The sequence below is a fragment of the Gossypium hirsutum genome, chromosome D05 (genome assembly GCF_007990345.1).
Source record: "Gossypium hirsutum isolate 1008001.06 chromosome D05, Gossypium_hirsutum_v2.1, whole genome shotgun sequence".
NCBI classification, from domain to species: Eukaryota; Viridiplantae; Streptophyta; class Magnoliopsida; order Malvales; family Malvaceae; genus Gossypium; species Gossypium hirsutum.
In genome coordinates, this window is record NC_053441.1 from 34,382,919 (window position 1) to 34,402,049 (window position 19,131).

Genomic DNA, 19,131 nt, shown 5'->3' on the forward strand with positions numbered 1-19,131 from the left:
ATGTCTTCTTTATTTCTTTTATTCAGAAAATATTTAATAATACAAAAAGAGATATGTTGAAAATGGATCATACACAGATTGTTTAAACATTTAGGCTAAGTGTTTATATGTTGTAACATCTAATATTCAAACTCAATGATTCAGGTTGGGTAGAGGGTGTTACAGGTGGAGAAAAAACGACCATTTCTCTACTTCTGAAGCTCATAAGTTTATTTCGACTATAAATTATTTTCATGAAGAAAATTTTGGAGAGTTGTACGAAAGTTGTCGTGTCCTCAACAAGTTTGATCTTTTCTCTGGATACTGTTGTAAGGTAAATTGTTGACGAATGCAAAAAGATGTTGCCAAGGTATGATGGATGGTCCTTGTTGCACAGTTTGTGGGAATTCCACTAAAACAACCTTTCATTCGCTCAGGGTTTTTCAAGTGGCGAAAACAATTCAGAGTAGTTAATCCTCTTGCATACAATTGATAGGTTCTTCTCACTTCTATTCAACTAGTGGTTACTGAAGAACATTTTGAATAAGAACAATATAAACCAAGATAGCATGGACTGAGGGATCCTTTTTGTGGCCATTTGTTAGTGGACATAGAAGTAACAAAATGCCTTTATTTTCAAGAATGACAGCTACAATTCCCAAGAGATTATTACTCAAAGTAAGCATGAACCATAAACATTGGGATGGCTAGAGATGGAGATCATTTTGGAATGAACTCACAGGTTTCTATGGTTAAATGGAGTTTGCCAAAAAAGTGGTTGGATTAAATTGAATGCAGATGGTATTGTGCAACGACATAATCATAGAGCTACAATAGGTGGGGTGCTTTGGGATCACGCTAGAAACTGGCTATTGGGTTATAGTAGGAATGTTGGCTGTACTACCATTGATAATGTAGAAATGTAGGCAACCATGGATGGTCTTTGCTTCGCTGGGGAGTTATGATATAGGAAAGTCATGGTTGAGAGTGACAACAGGGGTGTGGTGTAGATGCTAACAAGTACAGATGTGTCAAGTAGTCAACCCTAGTGCGAAGGATCTTGCAGTACCGTAATGGCCTATGGGACATCTCATTTTCTCGCATATTTAGAGAGACTAATGCAAAAACATATTATATGTCAAAGCTATCTCTTAGCAGGGACCTTGGTTCGTACAAATTCAAATAACCTTATCCTAGTGGAAAAACATTTCTGTTTGATGATATTTTTGGAGTTGCTCATCTAAGGAGCTTTTGCATAGTTAATTGAGAAAGGATTGTATGAAGTTGGGATACCGTATCATTTGTATCTCTTTCCAATAATTTAATGTCATTTCAACATTTTCATCCTAAATTTTAGTACATCATATTGGATTTGATTTTTTTTAGGATAAAAATGTTGAGATGACATTAAATTATTGGAAATAGATACAAATGACATGGTATCCTAATTTCATATAATTCTTTCTCTAATTAACTAATTTTTTATTGGTTGACTATTGTTACCAAAAAAAAAACTATACTTTAAATTGAATAGTGAGTTGGAGGAGAAAATTAAGGGAAGTAAAGGGTTGATTTTTTTTTAACAACCTGTCATACTAAACTCAATATATATATTAATATAGATATAAATTTAGATCCAATTTAATCCACCTTATAAATAATTGAAAATTGCAATCACATATGTCATACATATTTCCCTTTCTATGCTTCCAAAGTCCAAATTTGTTTTAGTCGCCCACCGAAACAAAAATATATGTAAAAAAAAGAAAAATAACGGTAGTTTTTAAAAGATAATGTAATTATTTTCCTTAAAATAGTTTTTAAGTGAATAATATTTTTAGAGGGGTGGTTTTTTCTTTTAACATTAATTTTATTATAGGTTTATATCATAACTGTATTTTTTTATACAATGTCTAAATTTATTTATAACCCCTTCTCAATCATTAAATAAGATGATAATGCGCTTCAACACACTTAAACCTAATATTGTTAGAGATGTGTTTTTTTTATATAAAAATAATTAATTTTAAATAATTTTATCATATATTACATATTATAAGATTTTAGACTCTCAACTGATGTGGAAAATTTAATTTTTTTTCACATGAATGCTTAAAATTTAAGTATAAGTATAGAATTTGTTTATTTTTATCCATTTTAAAAAATATAAAAACTTAACAATTATCTCTTTTAAGTATAAAATATTAATAAAAGAGATTTTAAAAACGCTTTTTTAAACGAAATTAAGTGGCGTAGCTTTCAATAAGGAACTTAAGTGATTTTTCTAATTTAAAAGATAATTTATATTTATATGTTATTTTGGTTTTCATTATACTTATTTCTATTAAGCTTTTCTATATTTTTAATTTACGTTCTTTTAAACATTTACAGTTGAAAGTTATTAATAATTTTATTCTATTTAGATTTTAGTTTTTGCAATTGGATGTATAGGATTATATATTTAAAAATATTAAAATATTAATTTTATTCAATTAAATGAGGGTAAATTATAAAAATAGTCAATTTTGTTTGCTTCAAATTACATTTTTAGTCACTTATGTTTGAAATGTTACGTTTTAGTCACTTACATTATCGTTTTGTTATGAAGTGGTCATTTTACTGTTAAGCTCCATTACCTCCTTAACGGCGGTCCTACACGGGTTTTAAATGCTAAATTGGATGTATTATGTATAATGTTTTTGAATAAAAATGCTAATAATTTTCTATTAAATTGTGTTATGTATAATTTGTATGTTATTATTGTTTTGAGACAAATATTAGAGAGTAAGGGATTTAGAATTTCGATAATGTTAATATGTAACAAATATTGTAAATAGTGGTTTTGATTGTATTAGATATATATTGTTTCTAAAATTAAAAATTATTTAAAACTTGTATTATTATTATTATTATTATTATTTGTAGGTGCAAAAGCCAAGCTATTACAAAGAACATAAACCAGCAAGCACTCCATCTAGTGGTGCCTGCAGAAACCCAACTCCTAACAGTCCATCATACGCCAGCTTTGACGGCATATCTGCAACTGCATTACACTCTTTCTAGCAATGTTTGGTTAACCATCTCCGAATTAATGTGCCTGAGCAAAACCGGTTCATCCATCTCTAAAACCAGCCGTCCGATGTTCAATGTCCAGGCGCTTTGGATACCTTGAAGAATTCCCCACAACTTGGCTTCCACTTGCAGAGCATATGCCAATACGTTTATCTTTCAAATTTTCTTTCTCATAATATTACATGATTATATTTTTAAACCATACTTTCTTAAATGAGTTGGTGCATAAGAATTTTTATAATAGTAGAGATATATAAAAACCTTAACTAAATTAATTTTACGAGTGGATTAAAAATAATATGATAAAGTTATTTCAAGTGTTTTAATATTTTATGTAACACCTTAATCATTGTCATAGAAGAAACTTCATCCTAAAGGCTTTTACTATTTTATAAAGCAAGTAGCCATCACATAAAAATACTTCCACTCAAATAAATAAAACCACCAGTAACTTGAAAGTTTTTTATTTAATTTTTATAAAACATAATATTAGTTTTTGTGCTCACATAACAGTCGAACATCGCTAATATTTTGGTTTTGGTAAAATGAGAACGTGGATTAAAACCCTAAAATGTATAGGTGTATTTATAGGTAAAACTAATTTTTCATGTATGGGTGAAATTAGAGGGTCGTTTTTCATGCAATGAATGTGCGTAAAAGCTTTAGGTACATGGTGGGAGACAATATCATTGTACATTATATTGTATACAAACACATACTTTTGTGAAAACACGACACGTGCATAAAGTTAAAGGTTTGTTCTATGATTATAATCGCGGTCACCATTTTGATGATAATCTCTTCCATAACATGAGGCCACCATTCCTTCTCAAAATCAGTCATTTCTTCTCCTTTTCCTAAAGTTAATTCAACACGGTTTATATGGAGGGATTAAAGCCCCAGGCGAAAAATAATAAAGTATAGTGGCGTAAAGGTTTCGACATTCATGCATGCCCAACATATTGCTAAAAAGCGAACATAAATATGAATTTGGATTCCCACACATCCGCCATACAGAATTGTACACCACAAATTAAGGTTTTTGAGAAATGTAAAAATATTTTATCCGTAACAAATATATAAGTGGTAACAACCATATCCCCCTTTTACCTAAATTCTAAAAAGCAAAATAAATTTCTTTAAACCCATCATATTTGCTTTTGACTTTTTGGTTATATTTATTTCCAATAGAATCCCTCTCATATTTTATTAAATTGGGGTCAATTAGGGTTAGTCTGCCTCTATGAACGGTGAAGAATTCCTAAAGTTTTGTTCTTCAGGGCCTACAATAAAAGTGCTCTCTCAGATTACAAATTAAATACAAATGGTAACCAACTTTGACGCCATCAAAACTCTTCTTCCCATCATTGCTAACAAGAATATAGTTTTATGGCTTTGTATTCCCTTTTTTGGATTCCTTGAGGATAAAAATATTTAACTGAGTTGAGGATTTAGAATTAGGTTAAAAGTCGTAATAAATCTAATATCATAGATGTGACTAATGCACCCCAAAATAAATAAAAACATTTTTGTAATAACTAAGCACATTGTTAGTGATACCAATATTTGGATTGATTCGCATTTATTCAGTGGAAATTGATTTTTATACCATTAAAGTTTCGTTTTGTCTTTGAACTCAATCATTTTTCTTTACAAATATTTTATTTTTGGGTTAACCTAAAAGCTAGTGCTCAACCATACGATTCAAATTTGACAATTTAAAACCCAATTTGTAAAAATCAAAATGGAGTTTGGGCCATGTGCGCCGTCTACTAAATCTCCAAAAACCTTGCCAATTTTATATAACCTTGTTCAATTTATTAACCCAAATCTTTCTTTTCTTTAGCCACTCATTTTTTATGTACTCAATTTATTTAAATTTATATCTAATTTTTATAAACTCATTATTTGTTCACATTTATTGTTATTCATTATTTTTCATATCGTGTCGTATTATGTCGTGTTTTATCATGATATGGTCCCTATATCTCTCTCAATCTTTACTTTCTCTCTGTTTTCAATTTTGGAATCTAATTTTTTTAGCAACTTGGAAAGTAATGTGTTTTTTTGCTTTTGTTGGTTACCAAAAAAGCTTTTGTTCACAAGCTTTACTACTAACAACATGATCAAGTTTGATAATAAGAAGATAAGGACCAAAAATAAATTAAAGAAAAAGTGATAATTATCATTTCAAATAATTAATTAAATATATCAAAAAGCGTCCAACATGTCCCTTGTACTATACTAATAATAGTCAACTTAAGTTCAAAATTTTTCTCAACTTTTTCAATTCTTCATACACAAAATGTGTGGTTAATAAATACTCATTCAAAAAAAAAAAAGCCAGGAAGTAAGTTGAAATTCAATCTTGGAAATGAGGGTTCTTCAACTGTTACAGCTTATTGAATATTTGAAAATACAACATGTTTTTAAGGAGGAGAATGGAGTTGCAAATTCGCCGGTAAAAATGGTCTCTAACAAAAAGGATGACGTTCAGGTTTTTGAGGAGGTTTCTGGAGAACTCTTACATCTCTTGGAGTTCGATACGAATAGGAATTCTTTTGTTTTATATTAGTTTGATATAATAGTTTGCTTATCAAATCATAAAAAAGAAAGAAAGAAAAACTCATGTGACTAATAAAAAAATCATCATAATATTTTATCAAATCACGATAGTTAACTTTTTTATCAGACATCCATTTGACGTTGCTTTAAATTATGTGGTTTCTTCCTTTATTACAATTTGAATTTGATTTACTCGAATTTAATTTTTTTAAAAAACTAAATTGAAGGGTATATATTAATAATAATTTAAGAAAAAAAAGAATGTTGAAAATGACATTCAAATTTCAAAATAGGTGTTCAGTTGTGGTTATCCTATTACATCTTCCTTAAAAGCAGTAAAAGTCGGGTTCTGTAGTAACCATCCCATAAAAACCCAAACACTTAACATTCTATGGCGCTGTTAGATCAGTGATCAAAATCATTGGCATCAAGGATACCGATAAAGAAGGAATCTCATACAAGCTTATGCTAGTTTTGATCCCAGAAGATAAAAAAGATTTACATACAATGATTGGGATTTTGAAAATTTTAAAAGCACAAATAAAAAGAAAGAAATAATAACTTTTTTTTTCTTAGATGTCCCAAGAGAATGGAACTGCCGTAAGCTTTTTATTTATATGGAAATGTGTGCATATTTGGAAGGGAAAATAAGCCAAGAAGTTGCTTACACAATTCTGACACGCACCAAATATGGAGCATTGATTCTCTTGGCGGAAAAAGAGAAAAAAAAAAAACCCAGATTTACAATAATTGGAAAAATTAATTTGTTTATTAGCTGTAATAAATTCAGTAGTCCCTGGCTGTTATAAATACATTTGAAGAGCAAGAGGAAGGGAAGAAGAAGAACCAAGCAAAGTTGAAAGAAAAGAGTGATAAACATGGTGCCTGACAACAATAGGAATGAGGTTGAGGATTATAAGTTAACTGTTCAAGTCCCTGAAACTGCCCATCAAGTTAGCACTGGTACAAATAAATATATATACACGCATACATATTATAGCCATTTTCTATGTAAAAGATTGCTCCTTTTCTTTTTCTTTTTATTCATTCTGGGTTCTTCTTTTTGTCTTCTGTTTGTATTTTAGTTGAGATTTTTGGGATGCTGCAACACCTTTTTATGGCAGTTTTTTTTTGTTTTTTCTTATTTTCTGCAAACTGCAAATTGCAGAGTAGTTTCATTTTCCATCTCCAGTGGTTTTTTTTTGTTGATAAAAACAAAATCTTCTTTCACATTAAACAAATTTTCTTTCTTGGTGTTGTGTGTTTGTATGAATTTCATTGTGTTAATAATTTTTTTCTTCAATAAATTCTGATATGTTTCAAGTGTCCATGTCATTTCTAAAATCATTAGCTTTACTAATTGTGTTTTGATGCTGAAGATTTTTTTTTTCCTTTGCAGCATTTTCATAGACATAACAAATTTTCTGTTCATTTTCTTTTTCTATTTGGGGTTACTGTATTAGGATAGTGCCAACAGTCTCTTTTTAAAACTTTTTTCCTTTTTACTTTATATTATGTTTTGGAATTAAGTTCTTCAATGGCTTCTTGATTTGTTTATTTTCCTTTTCTGTAAGATGCTGAATAAATAGTGAAAAGTTGTGTGATGTTACTTTACCAGATGGGAATATTTCAAAATAGTGAAACAAATTGGAATAAATTCTTTAGAGTACCTGTTCTTGGGGTGAATTTGTCAGATGATGATCTATTTTTCCCTTAGAGCTCATTGGACCTTGTTGTTTATTATACAGATTCATGGCTCCAGGCCGGTTTTGTCTTGACAACTGGTGTTAACAGTGTATTTGTGTTGGGATATTCTGGGACAATCATGGTCCCTCTTGGCTGGATAGGAGGCATAGTCGGTTTGCTTTTAGCCACCGTGCTGTCGCTGAACGCCAACATGCTTGTTGCCAAGCTCCATGAACATGGGGGAAAGAGGCATATCAGATACAGAGATCTTGCAGCACAAATATACGGTGCGAGGCTTTAACTAAAACGAAAACGAAAACGAAAACGAAATCTCATAATCTCGCTTAGTTAAGATCTCCACGTGTAACTATATGTTTCATTTATGCTTGATGAACACAGGTAGGAGAGCCTATACAATTACATGGGCAATGCAATATATCAATCTGTTCATGATTAACATTGGGTTTCTCATTTTGGGTGGTTCTGCTTTAAAGGTAAGACCATATTGTTTAAATTCACTGATTTTCCTTGTCAAATCTACATTTTGAGTTGAAGATAGTTGTTACAAACGGTTGCAGAACATCCTAAAGACGATTCAATAGTCTGCTATCCCGACATTTCCGACCTTTTTCTATGCTTATCCGCTCCATGAATAAGGACTCGGTTTGGTGATTTTATATAAAGGTTCATATAGATATCATAGTCCCTAAATCTTTTAACATGTGAATATGCAAATGCAGGCTTGTTTTGCCCTTTTCAATTATGAGCACACCATGAAGCTTCCATACTGTATTGCCATAACTGGGTTTGCTTGTACTTTGTTTGCCATATCGACACCACATCTGTCAGCTCTAAGAGTATGGTTGGGATGTTCAACAGTTCTCAGCTTGATTTATATCATCGTGGCATGTGTGCTTGCAGCTAAAGACGGTAAGTTCTAATATTTGATATTCGCACTGTTCGATTGATCACATGGGATGTTTCATTTTACAATCTGAAACTGATGATTGGACTGCAGATAGAACCCTTACTAAATCTGTTTATTACTGCATTTTCTTGTAAAGAATGAGCCTTAACATACAATGATCCCTAGTCAATGAACAATCTTGCTTTACAAAGTATAGAAAATATTCAAGCCCTTTGACAATTTGGTTCTCTTGTGTGGAATAAAATATACGAAATACAAGCCTCGGTTGATTTCCGGCGTGCTGTTTGGGCAGGTTTCCAGCCTCTATACCGGGGTGAAAGGGAGCCGGCTTTACGTGAATCAGTAAGAGAGGGCTTTCCAAGAGGGTTAAAGCAGTGCTGACCTTGTAGCCTATTTAGGTCAGTGTTACCCTGTGGGGATGGGAATATTGGCTCGATTAATGAGTTAAGGCCTTCGGGTGTTTGTCGTTAGCTACCTCGAACTTGAAGCTAATCACTTTAGAGCTTTCGATTATGCATCTGAATATTGCTGTCAACTAGATCATGATGTTGCCAATTTTGAAAACTAAAATCACTTTAGAGCTTTAGTCTAGTAAACTAAAATCCTAATTGATGTTTCAAAAACTAAAATCGTTTTTGAGCTTTCATATGCATGAAATCAACTAGATCTTTGCCTGTCATCTACCAAATAAATTGACACTGTTTAGCTCCTGCAACATTGAGGGAAATTTACTTGATTTTCCGATTAAGTCTGTTAGCTTACTTTGATGGATACGCTAGGAAATAAAAGAAATAACTAATATTGGGTTAGATTTTAGCTTATACATAGACTCTAGCCTTACATACAAGTGGCTGATGTTAACATCATTCAGATTGAGTTGAGTTTGATTTGGATCCCTGATGTACTCTGTGGTTCTGATATTTTTCTGTGTTTATATGACAATAACGATTCCGATGCTGTTATAGGAGCTAATGCACCACCCCGAGATTATAGCATACATGGGGAATCTTCTAGCAGAATTTTTACAACTATAGGAGCATCTGCAAATCTTGTGTTTGCATTCAATACTGGAATGCTACCAGAAATACAGGTAGGCCAGATTACAAGTTCATCCATCCACTGCTCCATCATAAAAACCTTGAAACTTGTTCCTTTACCACTATGAATTAGTTGCTGCACAGGCAAGCCTTCTTTTTGTTCATTTTGCACTTGAGAAGATGTTTACATCTTTCTTTGCATGCACTTTAGCTTTGTCCAAATGATGACAAGACCATGGTTCTCATGCATACATCAGTTTTGCATATGGAACTTCATGTTTGCTTCATATTTGGCCCTTCTGAAATCAGTCAGCTCAGCCATTCTGACCCATCCACTTGTGTTTCTGTCTGGAGGATATGTCCTGAGAATCAAGCAAAGATGGATGGATTAGGGTGGCTCCTACATTTAAATCTTACTCGCATCGAATAATGCCTATGAAATTTGTCGAAATCTGATTTCTTCTACCCTAAGACTTGACATAGGTTGAGTTTGTGCCCATGTTTTCTCTGCTACTGAAACCTTGTTCTCTTAACAGGCAACAGTGAGGCAGCCTGCAGTGAAGAACACGCTGAAAGCTTTGTACTTTCAGTTCACCATCGGAGTTGTACCGATGTTTGCCATTACCTTTATCGGCTACTGGGCTTACGGAGCTTCAACATCCACATACTTGCTTAATAGCGTAAGCGGTCCACTTTGGGTGAAGGCGGCTGCTAACATTTCTGCCTTCCTGCAATCGATCATTTGTTTGCACGTGAGTAAACACACGCTTGTTTGTATCATTAACCATTTTTAGCAATGCTTCACAAACCTGAAAACTTCCTCCGCTGGCTGCTGCAGATATTTGCGAGTCCAACTTATGAGTATTTGGACACCAAGTTCGGCATTAGAGGAAGCGCCTTGCAGCTTAACAACTTGTCCTTCAGAATTGCAGCAAGAGGCGGGTACCTCGTTATCAGTACACTGGTGTCTGCTCTTCTACCGTTCCTCGGAGATTTCGAAAGCCTTACAGGGGCATTGAGCACGTTTCCACTAACATTTATCCTAGCAAACCACATGTACATTGTGGCAAAGAAGGATAAACTGAGTACCTTGCAAAAGTTCTGGCATTGGCTCAATGTCATTATCTTCGCTCTCATGTCCATTGCAGCAACGATTGCATCTTTGAGGCTCATAGCTGTTGATTCCAAAGAATACCATGTGTTTGCTGATGTGTGATATCTACAAGGGCTGAGAAAAATGCCTAAAATTAGCAGAAATCCGATTCGAATTTAGCCTTCGCTTCGGTTTTGATTAGACTAATAATATCAATGTAATGTATTCATTCGGTTCTCGGTTCATAACTTCTAAAAAAAACCACAAATATTATTAAAACAGAACAGAAAAGAACCGAACCGAATTGAACCGAATTTTATTTTAATTTAATTTTAGCTAGTGTTTAATTTCTGATGGTATAAAAATAAATATATATATTTTATTTCTAAGTCTACCCTTAAAATTCAAATTGGTTATTTATGGTGTTTAATTACACACACAGTTAGATAGTAGACATCAGAATGATAGAAATGGTGGATGGTGGAGCCTTCCACCATTTCTGAGTTAGACACAAACCTAAAATTCGATTCTAAAAGTGGGGGGGGGGATACAACCTGACTTTACAAAAAGGAGATGTAGGAGCTACTTTCTCAACTTGATGCTTGTTTCTTTCTCGAAAAGTCGTGTTTCCTTGGTTCAACAGATGATGATGGATCACATCAAATAAGGGTGGGATCAGATGTATGGCCTCTTAAGATAGTTGACAAAGCAATCAGTTTCGTGATGAATACCCACGATTCCAACTTACGTCTAATTGTATAACCCCCACATGTCCCTGCAACTGGATGCAGAATCCGGTAAACAAGCCTCCAATGCGGATATCTTCGATTTTCTTTCATGTATTTGCTTAGTAGCAGATATAAACATCTTACCTGGAAACCAACTTTACAAGAATGCAGATTACACTGAGTAGCAGGAGAGGAACTCTCTCGTATATTGCGTGGCGTAAATGGGTCTGCCATTCTGAGTTGGGAGCAACAAAACCAGCCTCCTTTAATATTTGCCACCAGACCCCATTTTCTGCAATAACAAAGGGTTAGGGTTTTTTATAAAAAAATAAAAAATAACCAAAATGTTATTTTTTTTATTTACCAAAATATTATAAATTTTTTATTTACCAAAACATACTAAAAAAACAAAAACCTGCAAAAAAAAAACCTGACAACAGCCTGATCAGGCCAATCACATTGGCGGCACCAAAGGTGCCAAAGAGATTGGCCCGACCAAAGGTGCCAAAGAGATTGGCCTGACCGGACTAAAATGTAACTCTCTGCAATTTTAAGGACCTGACATGCAAATTTATCATTTTAAATTTTGAAAGTAAATTGCCGCCGCTATGCCTGAGAGGCGCACTAAAATTGAAATGTGGCTAATTGACTTCTAAGCCCTCCTTATTTATTATTTTCTTTTTATCCCGCTTCAACTCACTTTTTTATTTAATAAACAAGCCCTCAACCTATTTTTGTAGTTAAATAAGCTCTTAATCTATGGTTTTTACTCATAAAAGTCTTTTATTTTATTATTAAAGTAAATATATTTTACTTCTCCTAAATTTTTACTCATAAAAACTCTTAATCTATGATTTTTACTCATAAATTTTTACTTCTCTTTAAAAACATTTTTTCCTAAAAACATTTTTTGAAACATTACTAAACTAAGCCTAAAAGCAATAGTTTATTAAAGTAAAATAGAGTTATTACTTTTTAATAAACTTATTAAAGTAAAATAGAGTTATTACTTAATTAGAATTCTAAGTATCTTAATTATCACTTAACTAATATTATGAATTTTGGTAATTTGATGAGAATAGTTTATTAAAGTAAAATAGAGTTATTACTTAATTAGAATTCTAAGTATCTTAATTGTCACTTAACTAATATTAGATTTAATTAAAAAAATTAATAGAAATACCAGGCATGCCTTATTGAAAAACCAGAAGTAATAATAAAACTGATCACCCATAAATGTAACCCAAATAGAAAAAATAAATTATAATTATAAACTATTCTCATCAAATTTAGTAAATTTTTTATTTAATAAACTATTCTCATCAAATTACCAAAATAATACATAAAATGCGAATTAGGGGTTTTTTACCTAAATAGGATAAGAAAAAGAAACTACTGAAATAGGGTGTCAGAAAAAGTATTTACCAAAATAGGTTACTTTTTTCATTGGAGCCTATTAGATAGGCGCCAATGAATAAAAAAATATTAATTTTTTTTTTCTTTTTTAATGACGTCTATTAGATAGGCGCCAATGAATATTTTATATTAAATTTTTTATAAAATATAATTAAATATTTTTCCGGGTTAGTATATGACCCGTATAATACATAGTATTGGCGCCTATCTCAGAGGCGCCAATGGTGGTGCCTATCTGAGAGGTGTCATTAGTGGTGCCATGTTGAGAGGCGCCAATGATATTATTTTATATAAAAATTTGTTTCAAAAAATCAATAAATACTGTTAAATAAATACAAAATCAAATAAAATTACATAATATAAAAGTTACATTATATAAAAATTAAATGAGTTAACAACTACTATATGATTAAAAAAGTCACTTATAATTAAACTTTTAATAAAATAATTTTTAATTTTTTTATAAACTTTTATGTTAAACTCACCAAATACTAAACTAAACACAACAATTTATATCTTAATCCTAATAAATTAAATTTTAAATAATTACAAACACAAAAATTTATAACATAATCCTAAATTACTAACAAATTAATTATAAAATAATTACAATATTCATACAAAATTACAATATTCATACAAAATTACAAAATTACAATATTCATATAAAATTACAAAATTACAATATTCATACAAACAATATTACAATATTCATACAAAATTACAAAATTACAATATTCATATAAAATTACAAAATTACAATATTCATACAAACAATATTACAATATTCATACAAAATTACAAAATTACAATATTCATATAAAATTACAATATTACAATATTCATACAAAATTATAAAATTACAATATTCATACAAACAATATTACAATATTCATACAAAATTACAAAATTACAATATTCATATAAAATTACAATATTACAATATTCATACAAAATTATAAAATTACAATATTCATACAAAATTACAAAATTACAATATTCATACAAAATACTAATCCAAAACTATAAATACAAAATTAATTATAAAATAATTACAATATTCATACAAAATTACAATATTCATACAAAATACTAATCAAAAACTATAAATATAAAATTAATTATAAAATAATTACAATATTCATACAAAATTATAATATTCATATAAAATTACTAAATTACAATATTCATACAAAATTACAATATTAATTGTATAAACTGTGAAATTTGGGGCAAAATGGAAATCAACATTTTGCACTAAAGCAGTTTTAGACAGCAGCAGCAGTGTAACTTTGAAAAATCACCAAAAATTGTAGAGATTTAATTAGAGGATTAATAAAATATGAAACTAAATCTTATTGAGTCTAGTTTCTTATAAAAGAAACGGTGTGAGCAATGAAATTGTAAATCATGAGATATAATAGATTTTGTGAGACAAGGTCAGAATGAATTTGGGTTCCCCTGTTCTGAATTTGGAAAATCATTAAAAATTGTACAAAAATGATTATGAGTTATAGTTTATATGGTTAGAATCGTTAATGAGTCTATTTTTATAAGAAACAAAGGAAAACATCATCCGGATTCTGTACAATGAGATAATTAATTTTTAGTGAAGAGTGGTCGGAACTGTCAGATAGCGAAACAGGGGAAACTTTAAAGAATAAACTGTACTATTTGGCTGAACCAAAAATTCTGAAAATTTTATGGTATGAAGATATGTGAGTCTAGTTTCAGGGAAAATTAACGGATCTTAATTTGGAGCTCTTTATCTCCGGATAAAAATAATTTAGTGACTCTGACTAGGATAAACAATTTTGAATATACATGTGAGTGAATAGTGAAATTATAGCTAATGTTGTTTAAGTGTGTTATACACATTAAGGATGTGGAATGGAGAGGAGGAGGAGGAAAATTGAGAAATATATGAATGATTTGTGTATAATTGGTCATATGCTTGATTTTAATTGATAAACGATGAAATAGAAATGATGCTTATATTTGTGCATTATTGGTCATGGTTTAAGCTCATGTGTGAAAATAAAAGTTTCATAGTATGTGTGTATGGTATATTTGGTATATGATTTAGCATGAAATAATGTCATGAGTGGTTTATGAATTAACACATGTTGGTAAGCCTGATACATGAATAAATGTTGTGCTCATCCATGCTTATAATGCTTATGCTATACGTGTATTTGGCTAACATATTTGGTGTATATGCTTAGACTTTGGCCAAGTAGTGGCTAGATTATGCCACGTTAAATTTATAAGTTATGCATTGAAATGGTTTATCGTGTGGTTAGTTCCAAAAAGAGTTATGTTTAAATACACTAGCTTGCAACTATAGTTGAATGATATGCTTATATCTTGTGTGATGTGCATAGAAACAAGTGTGGAAAGATAATGAAATAATAAGTTCATATGGTTGAAATTTAATGATTAAATGTTAATTTCATGAATTATACAATGTATGATGAAATGTATTCATTTTTGAAATGAGAATAAAATAAAAATGTGAAAAATCGAATAAATGATCAAATTAAGCGGAACGCTGGATTTGAGTACTTCTGATCAAGAGATAAAGTGATAAGTGGTAGCTTTAGCTACACTTATCTGATTAAGTGAAAAAGTGATAAGTACTATACTTACCTGATCAAGTGAAAAAGTGATAAGTGCTATACTTATCTGATCAAGTGACAAAGTGATAAGTGTTAGCCTTAGCTACACTTATCTGATCAAGTGAGAAAGTGATAAGTGGTAGCCTTAGCTACACTTATCTGATCAAGTGACAAAGTGATAAGTGGTAGCCTAGCTACACTTATCTAATCAGGGACAAGTGATAAGTGATCATACGTAAGACCATAGTTATACTATGGCAAAGTGAAAGTGAAGTACTCAATTTTCAGTAACCGTTCCCTAATTTGATTAAGGATGGTAAGTGACAAATGGGCTCAAAAGAATTAAAGTAAATGGATAAGTGGTAGTGTATTTATATCAGGACGATGTTGTTATTCAAGCTAAAGTGATATTTTCATTGCAAAATTGAGAATTTCATAAATGTGTTATTGAATGGTATAATCAATAAACATTGAGTTAAATGGTAAATACGTATTAGTGTTGAACTTGATGTCATTGAATTGTACGTGAATTAAACGGAAATTGCTAGTGATATGATCTAAATCGTGAGCATGAGAAATTACGAATTGAAGGAAATGGAAATGAAACATTGAATTGCATGAGTATGTATCGGGTCTCGTAAGCCGTAATTATTATGATTATAACATTTTGAGGATATACTGTGAAAAGTTATAGGAGCATGTTAATTATTTTGAAAGTTTTAATTTAGATGAAATTTTATAACTCGGTTAAATACGTTTACAAGTGCATGAGTTTTGGTAATGTCTCGTACCCTATTCCGGTATTGAATACGGGTAAGGGGTGTTACACTATTTCTGTAGTTTTTTTTTCTTATCCTATTTAGGTAAAAAACCCGCGAATTAGTTTATTCTTTTTTAAATAGCTTTACTTTAGGTAAAATATATTTACTTTAATAATAAAATAAAGGGCTTTTATGAGTAAAAATCATAGATTAAGAGCTTATTTAACTATAAAAATAGGTTGAGGGCTTGTTTATTAAATAAAAAAGTGAGTTGAAGGGGAATAAAAAGAAAATAATAAATAAGGAGGGCTTAGAAGGCAATTAGCCACATTTTAATTTTAGTGTGCCCCCACACTAGACCTGTTTATGGGCCGGGCCCGAAAAAAATTTCGGCCCGACTCTTAGGCTCGGGCCCAGCCTAGCCCAAAATATGGGCCTAAAATTTTGCCCAGGCCCGACCCGGGAAAAAAATAATAAGCTTGAGCCCGGCCCAACCCGGCCCGATTTTTAATAAACACAAAAAAATATTTTAAAAATAAAAAAATAAAAATATTTTTAAAGTATTTTAAAAATAAAAATAAAAAATAAAAAAATATATATTTATTATATTCGGACCGGGCTCGGGCCAAAAAAGTTGAGCCCGAGCCCGACCCATTTTTTAAACGGGCCTCGTTTTTTTGCCCAAGCCCATATTTCGGGCCTATATTTTTACCCGAACCCTCCCATATTTCGGGCAGGCCGTCGGACCGGGCCGGGCCGCCCGGCCCATGGACAGGTCTACCCCACACGCACAGCGGCAGCAATTCACTTTCAAAATTCAAAATGGTAAATTTGCATGTCAGGTCCTTGAAACTGCAGAGAGTTACATTTTAGTCTGGTCAGGCCAATCTCTTTGGCACTTTTGGTCAGACCAATCACTTTGACACCTTTGGTGCCGCCAATGTGATTGGGCTGATCAGGCTGTTGTCAGGTTTTTTTTTGCAGGTTTTTATTTTTTTTGGTATATTTTGGTAAATAAAAAAATTTATAATATTTTGGTAAATAAAAAAAAGGATAACATTTTGGTTATTTTTTATTTTTATAATAATTTTGTAAAAAACCCCAAAGGGTTACCATCAATCTCCATACACTGTCACACTAGGATAAGTAAAATCTAGGGGTGAGCAAAACTCGATTTGACTCGAAAAAATCGAAAAAAATTCGAATTTCGAGTTAAACGAGTCGAGTTATTCGAGTTAATCGAGTTATTTGAATCAACTCGAATTTTTTTTTCAAACTTTAACTCCCCTCCCCTCCCAACCCCCCAATCTACCCAAAATCCATTTCCCACCAAAATTTTACTCTCCCATTTACTTTTTCTTAAAATTTTACTCCCAAAAACCCTCAAAACCTTTTATTTTCCCCCAAAATTTTTACTCCCTCTCACTTTTCCCCTAAAACTTTTATTCCCTTCCCATCCCTCCTCCCATCTACCCCAAACCCTCCCCCCTCCAATTTTTTTTTTAATATTTTCCCTCCAAAATTTTACTCCCCCTATTTACTTTCTCTCAAACTTTTATTCCCCAAAACTTTTTATTTTCCCCCTATACTTTTACTTCTCACCCTTTACTCTCAAATAAAAAATAAAATTATCAAAAAAAAAAATCACTAAACATAAATAGTAATAATTTTATTTATATCTACTATTTATATTATTAAATTAAATTTCACATTTTATATTATTTATATTATTGAATTGTTTAATCATATTGAATATTTATATTAAAATTGAATTATTAATTATGTCATAAAATATTCGTGTTAACATTTTATATTGGTATCAATTTCACATTTCATTTTTAAAATAACTTTTATTAAAAAATTATATTTTTACATTTAATATATTTTTTAATTCAAAAAATACATAGTGACAAGAATCTGAAGATAATTGAAACAACTAAGCAAGCAAATAAGCTAACCAATATATAAAAAATTAATAAATAATTATGAGTGATGAAAGTTAATAAAAATTTTGATTAAGGTGGAAATTTTTTTTACGATGGGTGACAGTTGTTACAAGGACCCAAAATTATTTTTTAAAATTTAACTCGAACAAATATATTCGATTCGAATTTCATCTCACTCGACTCGATTCGAGAAAATTTCAAATAAAGTTAGGATGATAAAATGAGATTCGAAAACTAAATTAACTCGAAAATTTTCGATTCGATTCGATTCGATCGAATGCTCACCCTAGTAAAATCCCAATGCTACATTTTCAGTTTCAGCTACACAAAATTTGTGAATGCAAACCTAACCACCGTTTTTTTCCATCTATACTGCCCTTAAATGACTTAAAAACTATTTCTTTTAAGAATTATTATAATATTTTTTTTGCTATTTTTATGTCAGGATATCAAACCCCAAAACAATTATCTATAATTCAGATAAGTCTTTTATAAATATAGTTTTTTCATAAAATTTTTTGGAGATGACATCTGGCTCAAACTTGTCTCATCTCAATATATTTACTAAAATGTTCTTATTTTAATTTATAACTAAATTCTATTTTTTTTAATTTTATAACATATTTTTTAATTTTATAAATATTTTATGTATTTTAAATATTACGATTTCTTAATTTTATAAAAATTAACATAAAATAAATTTTTTTATAAAACTTCGAATCAGGTCAGAGCAGGATTAGAGAAATAATTTCGAGATCATAGTATAGTGCTAACATATTAAACAAGATTAAGGGCAAAACGGATTCAAATATTTATAAGTAAAAATCAAGTTGAGGTCAAAGCAGGGAAAAAAACTGTAGTTAAGCGTCATTACAAGCAACTTTAGACAGCTCGCCCTTTCTCTTTTGCAACTATTAATGAAAATTTTAAGTAAAATGATAATAGTCCATGAGAGTTTCACAACTTTAAATGTAAACACATTTAACTATTCGTCTTATTAAATTTTAAATTTGTATATCCATGTTACGACACAAAAGTCAATGGTTGCTTGTTATGGCAATTCACACCATAAAGGTACAAAGAATCGCTAAAGTAGAGGTAATTCACACTATAGATGGTGTAGAAAACCATTGAGATTTGTGGTTGGGTGTCTCGAAAGCTTGGAGAGATTTGGCAAAGCTTTGGGATATATCCTAGAGCCCTATTTGCTTATGGTGAAGAAAGCTTTTATAAAGGGGAGAGAGCTTTGACATAGGTCTCACTAGAATGATGCCCTACTACACATATGGTGGCTAAAGAGGC

General features: G+C 30.9%; 1 protein-coding gene and 1 long non-coding RNA gene across 2 annotated transcripts; one reads left to right on the forward strand and one right to left on the reverse strand.

Moving 5' to 3' along the window:
* The first annotated feature begins 5,986 nt into the window (after positions 1-5,986).
* LOC107904138 (proline transporter 2) lies at positions 5,987-10,749 on the forward strand. Its single transcript, XM_016830415.2, has 7 exons — positions 5,987-6,579; positions 7,365-7,589; positions 7,702-7,796; positions 8,043-8,232; positions 9,196-9,320; positions 9,804-10,019; positions 10,106-10,749. The coding sequence occupies exons 1-7, from the start codon at positions 6,495-6,497 to the stop codon at positions 10,481-10,483; spliced, it is 1,314 nt and encodes a 437-aa protein (XP_016685904.1). The 5' UTR covers positions 5,987-6,494; the 3' UTR covers positions 10,484-10,749.
* LOC121217366 (uncharacterized) lies at positions 9,014-11,384 on the reverse strand. Its single transcript, XR_005913461.1, has 3 exons — positions 11,233-11,384; positions 10,077-11,141; positions 9,014-9,995 (listed from the first exon to the last, which is right to left on the reverse strand). It is a non-coding gene; the product is annotated as an uncharacterized lncRNA (long non-coding RNA).
* Between the last annotated feature and the right edge of the window lie 7,747 nt (positions 11,385-19,131).